Here is a 12094-nt window from a genome sequence, read left to right on the forward strand (position 1 = left end):
ACTGCTTTGGTCAATTAATATTACTCCTCCGTCAAATTACAAACCTAGTATATAAAAATACTTATTCATTTATATTATAAAGGACAAAGATGTCGAAATTAAAATTACACTATCTCTATTATTTGATAGAAAATCATTTTAATCTCCACTTTAAAATTTAAATGAACTGTTTATTGAGTATTTTCCACTCCAAATATTTATTTATTCATTATTTACCTTTTTTTATTTACGTAGTTTTTATTTATTATGTTATTCATGCATTATGTGTGACTCAATTGCTAGTATTACATAAAACTTGAGACACAACTGAATTGATCTATTAATATGACACCAAGATCAAATCACATATCTAGCCATTCATTTATACCATTAAAGAATAAATATATCGAAATCAAAATTATACCATCTCCACTATATGATAGATTATATTATCACATCCAATTTAAAAATTATAAAAACACTTATCAACTTTTTTTTTACTTCATATATTATTTATTTACATAATTTTTATTTATCATGTTACACATGTGAATCATGTGTCTCTATCTCAAGTTATAATTAAACGTATGGGTTAATTTTAAAATTTAAAATTACTTCACGAAAGGTTAGTTAAATATTAATGTCTCCATCTTATTTATAAGTATAATAGTATTCTTGCACACACCTTGTGTGCTTATAAATTCTGCGTTTTTAAGAAAAAAAAAGAGAAAAAATAAATTGTAAATTATTTTAAAAAAAATTCAAAAAAATATAATATTTTTTGTAAATGAATAGTCATTAAAACATAAAAAATATATTAATTTTACAGTTGAGTGACATTTTCAAAAATAAAAAAAATTAAATGTCACAAAGTTAATGTCATTTTGGTAAAGACTAAGAAAAGATAAGGTTATGTAATACGACCAATTTTCTTAATAATTTTGGTTTTTTGTGAATTATGTTAAAATATAACTGTAATTTTATTTCAAGTTTCACACATTAATGGAATGTTAATTAATTAAAGAGTTTATAATAATAATAATAATAATAATAATAATAATAAAAAAAAAGATAAATAATGATTCATGTATTGCGTATTTATCCGGTTGTTTGTCGTAGGTTATTTAGCTCATTGTCATATAAAACTAGCTACATCATTGCAGTGAAAATAATGGTGATTATTGTATGGATAAATGTGTTTGTTTGTAAAGACAAATAATGATATATTTTTATAAATTATAATAGCACAAAAATTTTTACGAAGGTTTCATAAGTCAATTTTATGATACAAATTCTTATTTGACCCGACGATAAAAAAATATTACGTTTTTTTAAAAAATATTATTTTTATTGTGGATAGAAATCCGTAAAACCATGCTACCAAAAACCTACTAATTTATTAATTAATTAATATTAAAAAGATATGAATAAGAACAAAGAAATTTAAGAGAATGACTCGGAATTGAAGATACTCTTAACCTAAAAGACCCTTACCTTAGCCATATCATACATTTGAACGATATAAATACGTAAAAATAATATCTCGATAAGTATGATATCACAACTTTTTTAATATGATTACAATTATCTCGATTGCATAAATGTGATATAATATAATCATATGTAAGTTATAAATTCATTAAAAATGTTTTTACAATAGTTGTTATTAAATGGAATTTCCTTAAATTTGATAGTATGGAGTCGTATTTTTGTAATATTCAACTTGTGCCATAAAATTGAACGACAAAAAATAATATAACATTGTATATAAAACCGATATAGATTATAGAAATTATTATATATATATATATAATAATTTCTATAATCTATATCGGTTTTATATACAATGTTATATTATTTTTTGTCGTTCAATTTTATGGCACAAGTTGAATATTACAAAAATATATATATATAATATATTTCAAATCTATCCAAAAATTTCGCAACACGTGTATATATTTAAATTTAAAAGTTGGAAAAAATTCAAAGCGGAAATCCAATATTTGATTATTATTATTTTTGGAAAAGAAAAAATCCTAATCTCAATTCAAAAGCAACTTCCATAACGGCACGAATCAAAATAGTTAATTCCCCAACCGTCATAATTTTGAATCGATCATTCCAGCTGTCCACAACCGTCAACCTATTATAACCGGTTTTCGTAACGCTCCTTCTTTCCTACTTAACTGGTTCTTCCGGTTACCCGAATCCTCCCTTTATATACCACCACCCAGGCTTCTTCCTTTCGTGTATCAATACAGATGTACAACTAAACCACCATTGTAGTATCTGTGTGTCTATGGATCCAAATTTTTAATAAATTAATTAAAATTATTTTAGGGTTAGGGTTTTACGTGTACGATGGTGGGGGAGGACGGCGGCGACAGGATCAAGGGGCCGTGGAGTCCGGAGGAGGATGGGCTGTTGAAGAAGCTCGTGCATCAGCATGGTGCCAGGAACTGGTCGTTGATAAGCAGATCGATTCTCGGGAGATCTGGGAAGTCTTGCCGTTTGCGGTGGTGCAACCAGCTGTGTCCCGACGTGGAGCACCGCCCCTTCACGGCGGAGGAGGACGAGATCATACTCCAGGCACATCCCAAGTTTGGGAACAAGTGGGCGACGATCTCCAGGTTGCTCAATGGGCGTACGGATAACGCGGTCAAGAACCACTGGAACTCGACGCTGAAACGGAGATGCGGCGGCGGGAAGGAGCGGCCTGCGCAGGTGCCGAGGAGAGCTGACAGCGGCGATGTTTCTGTGGCGATGAGTCCCCCGGATGCAGACAATAGAGAAGCTGATGATGGGGGAACTCCGATCGAATTAAATTTCTTATCGCAGGCGTCGGCGGAGGAATCAACGATCTTGGCGGCGGGGGTTGATAATGAGGAAATTGGGGATGGGGAGCTGACTGAGCTGACTCTCTGTCTACCATGGGCGGAGAGTTCAGCTGCGAAGGAGGAGGACTATTCGCCGGTACAGGTGGACCACCACCAGAGCCGCCGCCGCCGCAGCGAGATACCGACGGAGGAGAAGAAAGGAAGGCCGTCGTTTGATCCAGAGTTGATTGGGATTATGCAAGAACTGATCAGGACTGAGCTGAGAAATTACCTTTCTGGCCTCGGCGAAGTTGATGGGCCTCGAACTGCTGGGGTTAAACGGATTGGGATTAGTAAGCTTAATCATGATTAAATAAATAATTTAATTCCTTATTAAAACTGTAATTAATTTTGAGGAAGACCTGTTGATTTTGTTGCGGAAAAATTGGTTGTTTTCACTTTCGAATGGATTGAAATAAGTAAATCAGATTGATTTATTAATTCAAATTTTTGATAAGGTAAATTTGGAATTTTGGTATTTATTTTAAAATTTTTGGTTAGGTTTTAATAGACTTTAAATTTATTATAAAAAAAAGAGTTGACTCTCAATCCTAAATGAGTTAGAGGCTCCTTATTTTTAGGTTAATTTTTAGTTGAGGTAGTTACTTTCTAATCAACGCCTGGAATCTAAATATTTTTTTAGACTTTATTCGAGACTTTCTTCATTGGCGAATAAATATTTTTTTAGAGTTTATTCGAGACTTTCTTCATCATGAATGCTAATTCATGAAATTAATTGATATGATTCATATTGAAAATTAATATTTTATCATAAAAATTATTATATATATTTTTTCATAAATCATGTTGGGTCGAAAATTTGTTTATGTTCATAGGAGTTTTGTATTTTTTTTTAAAAAAAATTATGAGAGAAATCTTTAACAAAGATTCATCTAAAGAAAAAATTTAATTTTATATCAAACATATTAGTTTGCATTATAAATAATAATCAAATTGATGCGAAGATCATAAAATGTATTTTCGAATGGTGGGTATAGTCCCGGATAATAAATCAGCAAGCTTCCTCGTCTCGTCGCAAATGATGTCTACACACCAGAAACAAAAAAACTCATAAGTGGGGATATAAATGTGATGAGTGGTAATGAATGTACGTACCTTAATCAGGCCCGAGAGTCTGGTATATAAACCCAGCTGACTGGTTATTCAATGATTACACAATATGACTATTCAATGATTACACAATATGAGCTTACCTGATGATCATTAAATGCGATGAGACAACATTAAATGTGACTAGACACCCCCCGAAATATATGGGAAAACCCATACCGTTGAAACGTGGCTACTGACACCCTTATCTATAATAAAGATCAACATACGCAAGGTAGACGTGGCCTCTTCCTAGCCCTTGAAAGTGTAAAGCTCGGCTCCTGCTGCCAGACCGGACTTTCTTATCCTTTCGGTCCCTGGATCCCTTCCCATGAATGCCAGACCACCATATTTTTACTCGGACTCCTGTGATCACCCGGGTTCTTAATATCATCCAGGTCCTCAAGACCACCCGGGTCCTTGAAATCACCCGGGTGATCTTACCGGGTATCATCACACCTTCCAAAAATAGTCGGGCTAGAACCTGCTTCTCTGTCCCGAGAAGATTTCCTAATTATCATCCACGTGGCATCCTTAACTGCGAGTCCGGGTAATAGTACAATCCTGACGTCATCCCTAACCGTCTCCTTAGCGTGCGTGTGTCAGAGACTTGTCAGTTGCCGCTTCGTCTTCTTGAGAACGCTTTTACATCTCCATCGTTCATTTCAAATTATACGGCTTAGATTTCCCGAAGCTCGAGGATATATAATTCTTATCCTATTCACTCTTACCTACTTGCTATTTGTGTCTTCTTCTTCCTCGCGAATTCTCCATCTCGTAGCACTCTATCCCAGAACATCCGTCGCCCGATCCCCGCATTTCGTTTTTTCTTTCTAATCTCTTTAAGTTTTCCTCTCTCTATGTCTTCAGACACATTTTCTACCTTTGGTGCGAATGCCAAAGGCTCGCCCAGAGATGAGGAGGTGAGCGGAAGCTCGAGCGATACTCGCTCCGTCTCCACCATCCCCCCCCCCCCCTGAATCCCCAACAAATCCTTTCGCCCTTCGGCTCGTCCTGTTGCAGCTTCTTCCTCCCACCCGAAAGGGAAAGGGAAAAAGAAGATTCGTAACCCCAAACCCTTTCTACATTTCCTCCTTCCCCCTCCAAGTCTCTTTCTCTCGGCTGGTACACCTTCCTTCCTAGCACCTTGTCCAAAGGGGATGCGGAGGAACTCTACCGATCAGGGGAGATCCCCTTCTCCTATTTTATTTTTCTCCCACGGGAGGGAAGTCTCCTGATACTCCTCCACCGGGCTGTTATACTTTCTTTCGGGACCAACTTCGCAGTGGTCTCCGTTTCCCCATTCCCCCTTTCTATTTAGAAATCGCCGATTTCTTCGGGGTTCTTGTCAATCAATTCCACCCCAACTCCTTCAGAATTATGACATCTACTTATATTCTTTTTAAAATGAATAATTTGGCCATCACCCCCCTCATATTTCATTATTTCTTTACTTTCCAGTTTAACAAGAGGGCTTTCTCCCTGGCTGCCCGTCTTAACAGTCGCTTTCTTAATGACATCCCTTCATCCCTGAAGGGGTGGAAAGAGAAATAATTCTTTCTTCAGCCTCCAGTAATTTTTTCTTTCAAAACAGGGTTGTGTCTAGCCTATCCCCTCAACCCGAACTCCCCCCCACCCACTACAAGACTGAGGAGCCCTGCATCCTTGAGTTGGTAAGGAAGAAAACATACCCATCCTTTGCTCTTTTATCAGATGATAACATGGAGGCTTATGGGTTGAGTGCCCAGGTGGAAGATCCTACTGACAGGGTGATCGACGAGTTTTGTCTCTCGGGAACTCAACCTGGTAATCCTCACTCCCCTATTTGTATTTTAACACATTTGCTTCTTAATTACTTCTCACTTTTTTGATTTGTACAGGTCCTTCCGAGATGATGCGAGAGGAGTTCGCAAAACGGGCGGCTGAGAGGAGAGCTGCCAAGGAGAGAGTCACAGCCCTGGCGGAAAAGTAGGAAAAAGTCCAGGGTGGATAAGAAGGACCATGATCCCCTGCAGCTGAAGGATAAAGAGGGGAACTCTTGTTCGCTAACTGTCACTCTTCCTCGTGTGATCCCACCGGCCCTTTACCATCCTTCCCAACCAGGGACAGGGGTCCAGGTCACAAATAACAGGGAAGTGACTTTCCTGCCTCCCCTACTGGAGCCCACTGCTCAATTATCCTTGTCTCCGGAAGATTTGGAGGATGAGGTGCCACTTTTCCAGCGCAAGAGGAAGGCAGCTCAGGAGCTTGCTCTGGTCATCTTGAGTGACACAGAAGACCTTCTCTTTGAGAAATCCCATCTTTCTCCCTCTCCAATGCAGCCTGAAGTCCTGGCTGCTGCAATTGAGAAACCAAGGTCGCGGGTGCCAAACAAGTGAGCCATACTTGGGGTAACCAGGTTAACCCGTCTGCCTGGGGCTCCCGTTTTCCTATCTTCCTAACAGGGACAACCTCTTACAAGGTATCTACTATACAGATTTTGCTGAATCTTGAGGACCGATCACTCTTATCTGAGAGGGAGATTAACTCTAAGCTGTCCGAGGGAATGGGCATATCGCATGCGTATACGATAAGCTTTCGTTCCTTCTTATTGTTTTATGAGTATTTCATCTCCATTTTCTGACCGGGCGTGACCCTTCTACAGGGTTTATGCATGCTGGCTAATTCCTTGGATGAGGTGAATTCCAGTCTCGTCCGGGAAAGTGACAAGGTTCACTCATTTGAAGAGTGCACATCTCAACTTTATCTCCAAGTGGCTAACAACGTGCAAGGAATCCACAAGGCAAAGATCCAATCCCTGCGGGAGACCTTTAAGAGCTCCCGAGCAGACGCGATCCGGGTGCAAAAGACTTGGCGAAAAAGGCTGGCAAAAACTCAGGAATTCCAGATTAAGGAGTCCCAGGCCTTCAAAACTCAGATGGAAGGATCCAAAGAGAAGATCCGAATGGCCAGGGAGGAAAAAGATATTTCTTGGGCGGAGGCGAAGAGGAGTCAGGCAGCGGCGAAGAAAATTCAGCAAGAATAGCTACCACTCAGATGGAAACATATTTTCATCACTTGGTGGCTGAAGATGCTACTTCTGCCCTAGAGAGGCATCTGGTGTCCGAAGCCGGGTGGAAGGAGTCCTTCCTTTCTTCTAAAGAATTTGAGAAGATGGTGATAGACAAATCTTTTGACTTCTTCGCACAGGGCTTCGATCTCTGCTCTGCACAATATGAGGAGGCAGAAGTAGGCCAAGAAAGGATCCCTGACTTTAACAAGGCTATTGCCTCCTTTCCTCCTGGGGCCACGGATGAAGAAGGGACTGCCAAAGCAGAAGCAGCTGAAGAAGAGACTATCCGTGAGGAACCAGTGCCTGAGGCTATAGGGAGGATATGCTAGGTGTATAGCTTGTAAAACTTTGATCGTTGTAAACACTTGAAATTCCTCACGTAATGAATTCTTATTCTGTTACTTTTCTTTCTTCTTGCATTGATCTTAGACCTTATAATAGGATTTACTCATGAGTAGGTGGACTCCGATTAAGATAACCTTCTGAGCTTTAAACGAATTCTTGAGTGGGAACTTTTTACGCCTTTCACGAATATCAGGATGGGGAACTGGGTTTTAAGTAAATACCAAGGTGGTGGGCCTCCTAGATTTTTTTTTTGAGTATGTGCCAGGGTGGTGGATAGTCCGGTCTTCAAATATATGCCAGGGTGGTGGATCGTCTGGCCTTAAAATATGCTGCGGAGGTCTTTCTGATTTCAAGTGAATGCCAGGGTGGTATATCACATAGTCTTTGAGTGCCATGGGGCTACCATGGTCTTTTTTTAAAAGCGCCAGGTTGGTAGATCACATGAACTTTGAATGCCATAGGGCTGACATGGGCTTTTAAAAGAATGTCAGGGTGGTAGATCGACTGGATTTTGAATGTCATGGGGCTACCATGGGCTTTTAACGTAATGCCAGGGTGGTAGATCGCATGGGCTTAAGTGATGTGGGTTGCCACAGGCTTTTAGAGAAATGACAGTGTGGTAGATCGCCTGAATTTCAAATGCAATGGGGCTGCCATGGGCTTTTAATGGAATGCCAGTGTGGTAGATCTCCTGGACCTCGAATGCAATGGGGCTGCCATGGTCTTTTAAAAAATTGCCAAGGGCTTTTGAAGAAATGCCAGGGTGGTAGATCGTCTAGGCTTAATTGATGTAGGTTGCCACAGGATTTTAGAGAAATTTCAGGGTGGTAGATTGCCTGGAATTAGAATGCAATGGGGCTGCCATGAGCTTTTAAAGGAATTCCAGGGTGGTATATCACCTGGACTTCGAATGCCATGGGACTGTCATGGGCTTTTAAAGGAATTCCAAGATGGTAGATCGCCTGGGCTTAAGTGCTGTGGGTTGCCATAGGATTTTAGAGAAAATCCAGGGTGGTAGATCGCCTGGACTTCAAATGCCATGGGACTGAAATGTTGGGATCGAGCACAGCCCCTGAAAATATTGAGGCAGTAGACTCAACATTTTGGTGCGCTCGATCCGGGCATTTTGTAGGATCGAGCGCGGCTCATATTATTTTCTCGGCAGAGAGTTTCAAAATATGGTGCGCTCGATCCTGGACTTTTATAGGATCGAGCGCAGCACTGTTCATCAGAAAAATAAATTTTTTTTTTGTTATTTATTTAATGTCTTATCTTTTGGCCTTTGATTGATTATCGATAGGACTAACTCTTGATTAGATTATTAGAATCGGGGTCTCACATTTATGGTGGTTTGGATGCGACAACAAGACATTGGGTAGATTATGGAGCTTTGGCCATGGGCAGTCACTTGTTCAATATAGATTACGAAAGTGCGATGCACTTGTTAAATAATATGGCAGATTTTGACTACCATTGGCATTGTGATCCTTCACTGCAGGGTTGGAGTCACTTATCCTCCAGATATCAACTCTATAAAATTTTCAAACCAACCACCGGAGTATTAAGAAGAGTGTATCGGGTATTTTGAGGATGATCATGTGGCTCAGTTGGAGAACATGGTGCTACAACAGATAGAGATAAATCAGTTCTTAGAAAGCCGCATCAATTCTTTGAGTTTCTTGGATGAGCAGATTGCGCTTCTTAGAGAACCAATTTTTGAGATCTGCCAAGAGAATGAAATAATTGAGCCAGATCTTGAGAACATAATTTTTGAGGAATCTTCCTGTGAGGATGATCCAGAAGTGACAGTGGAGGAGGAGGAAATATTCAAGGTGAAAGATTTGACCTCGTCAATGGACTTTACATGCACACCACTTGAAGATCCATTCTTTCCATTGACTCCACCTCCAACATATTCCATTCTCTATGAGTTTCAGCCTAGATTCGGAGTCTCCTTACAAAAGAAAAAGTTCATGCCGAGTGTTGTTGGACCGAAGAGCTTCCCATGCATATATCATGCCAAGCTTGAGGGCGTACACAATCAATACCCATACGTAGAGTCGTATGATTCTTACTATGGGCGGCAGCCACTCTTTGATGGTTGCTATTGCATAGTTGGGCATTAGACTATAAATTTAGCGCTGACTGGGAGGCAACCCAGTGTTCTTTCCCTTTTTTTATTTTATTTTATTTTTGGTTTTGGTTTTTTTTTATTTAATTTTTACTTCTTTCCCATTCCAGTTTGCCGAGCCTGCCGATATACACAGTCTTCTGCTGCTGTCCCAGCTGATACTGTCAAGAAAGAAGAGGATGAATCAAAAACCCGGGGAGTGTTATTGTCTTTTTCATTTTTTTTTCTTCGTCTTGAATTTGTGTGTTTGTTATGCATTTTGTTCATTGTTTCTGAAACATTGAGGGCAATGCTTTGGATAAATATGGGAGGGGGGGTGTTATTTAGTTTTGTTTCGTTCATCATTGTGTTTTGCATTCATATGGTTTAGTTCTTTGCACATAGTTCGTAATCATGCCTATCAATGTGTTGTTGTTTGTGTTGTGGATACAAGTAGAATGATGACTGTTAGCCGATGATGATAGAGTTGTCGAATTTTTTTTTTTAAAATGTTGCTTTTGATTGAACATGAGAAACTGTTGGTTGACTCGTGAATCATTTTAAGCACGCATATTAGACTAGTGTAGTGTAGCGATGTAATTGATGAAGTTCGTGTTTGCTTGATCATTGCACGATAATAGGTGTTTGTTGTTCATGATAGTGCTTTGGATTCTTGATAGTTGTTAGAAATTGCATGTATGATATTGGGCGTACCTGTAAATTTTTTGAAAACTTTTGTTGAAAAATAAGTTAACTCCATCCAGGTTACGAGCAGAGATTGAAATCCTAATCTCTTGTTTTTGACTAAGTATGCGGATTCCATGGGGTTGAAAATTTGAAATTTTAAAATAACAATTCCATCCGGGCTTGGAAAATGATTGAAATCCTAATCTTTTTTCAATAGCTAAGTTTGCGGGTTAAATGGGATTGATGCTCCATCCGGGATATAGACGAGGAGATTGAAATTTGAATCCTATCTTAGTTATAGATAAGTTTGCGAGTAATTATTGGGGCTTGAAAATACCGGGTGCAAAATCCGAAGGTACGTAATTACTCTCAAGATAGTGCATGTTTTTTTTTGGGATTGTTGAGATGACGGAGTGCTGGATTGTGACACTTTCATTGAATTGTCATAGGTCGCTAAGCATTCTTAGGACAAATTCTTTTGAAGTTGCATGAAACTGGAATGACATGGCACACACACACGTTTACGTTAAACTGACAGTGTATTGTGAACAATCAGAAGTTTTTGTGGTTTTTAGTTGTTGAAGTTGAAACTTATCGGAGGCTATGTTTTTCATGATTCATTCTTACTTATGTCATTGTTTGCATTTTGTTTTTGCATATCTTGCTCGAGGGCGAGCAATGTTTAAGTATGGGGGTGTTGATAAGTGCATTTTGTGTGCATTATTTCGTGATAGGGTTATGTCTATTTTTTGTGTATTCATATTTTTTTGTGTTTTTATATGTTTTAGTGCATGCTTGTGTATTTCATTCCTCGGGTTGATTTTGTAGGAAAATGGATTTTTGAAGAGTGAATTACGGAGCAGCTTTGTTCAAAAAATCACATTTAACTTTAAAAAGATCCAAATCTGATCTCCACCATTCCGAATGAAGTTTAAGATGTTTTAAAGCTGCTGTCAAAATTTCATCTCGATCCGATGACTAGATCTTGAGATATAAATTTTTCACAATCGTCGCTCGCAGCAGAAATTTTGTGTTGCGCTCGCACGCGAGTCAGAGGTCCAGAATTTTGTTTTTTTGTTCTGCACGCGCGCGGGACTTCTTTCACCCGCGCACGCGTGTTCCAGCGTCAGATTTATGCAAAAATTCCTTGTATTCGAAGGAAATGAATTGGTAGGCATTCCGGACCATATAAATAGAAGTTATAACATATTTTTGAGGGTGGGTTCGGAAGTTCCAGAACGGAGACAACACAGAGGGAGGCGGCTACAGGCTTGGGAGATAAGATTTTTCTTTTATTTTCTTCTTATTATTTTTATTTTTGAATTATTGTTTTTAATTATTGAGTAGTTTATTTTCAACCAAGACGGCGTGATTGGGCCGAACAAATTTATGTAGAAAACTTGGATGTTTGTTTGAGTTTTTTCAGACTTGATTTTATTTTATTGATTTTCAGATTTATATTTGTCTTGTGAATAGTCTGATCAACTGTTTGCTTGCATGTTAATGATTCCAATTCGACAGAGGAGGTTTTGATTTTGATCACTTTGATAATCAACATATTGTAAAACCGACTAGAAATAGAATTCGGTTTCAGTGTGCGGTTTGGGTGTAAACTGAATTTTCACAAATATTTAATGAATTCAAATTTTATTAGAATTACGAAAGAATAATCCGTCAATATTTGAATAGGTTTGATTGTTCTAGAAATAGACCTTTGAACATGATAGGAAAATTCCCGTGATCTAAGATTAAATCTGAGTCCTGAATCAACTAAATATTACATGATTTGTTTGGTACCTACGTGTGTCTTGGTTGTCTTTTTTTTAATTATTTTTATCTTATGTTATTTTAATTCTTATTTCTTTAGAAGTTTTTATTTAAAATTCTTATTTTAATTAAATCAAATTGCTTTTATGATTTTGTCTAGATTAAGCT

At 38.3% G+C, this 12094-nt stretch overlaps 1 protein-coding gene across 1 annotated transcript; it reads left to right on the forward strand.

Moving 5' to 3' along the window:
* Positions 1 to 2234: 2234 nt before the first annotated feature.
* On the forward strand, positions 2235 to 3344 carry LOC140865924 (transcription factor MYB73-like). The gene has a single exon (XM_073270765.1). It carries the CDS (start codon positions 2341 to 2343, stop codon positions 3166 to 3168), a length of 828 nt encoding a protein of 275 aa, XP_073126866.1. The 5' UTR covers positions 2235 to 2340; the 3' UTR covers positions 3169 to 3344.
* Positions 3345 to 12094: the final 8750 nt, after the last annotated feature.

This window comes from Henckelia pumila, chromosome 4, assembly GCF_033568475.1.
Source record: "Henckelia pumila isolate YLH828 chromosome 4, ASM3356847v2, whole genome shotgun sequence".
In the NCBI taxonomy this organism is placed as follows: Eukaryota; Viridiplantae; Streptophyta; class Magnoliopsida; order Lamiales; family Gesneriaceae; genus Henckelia; species Henckelia pumila.

What these genes read in the sequence shown, in the direction of transcription:
- LOC140865924 (XM_073270765.1), top strand. Translation starts at nt 2,341, where the DNA reads ATGGTGGGGGAGGACGGCGGCGACAGGATCAAGGGGCCGTGGAGTCCG.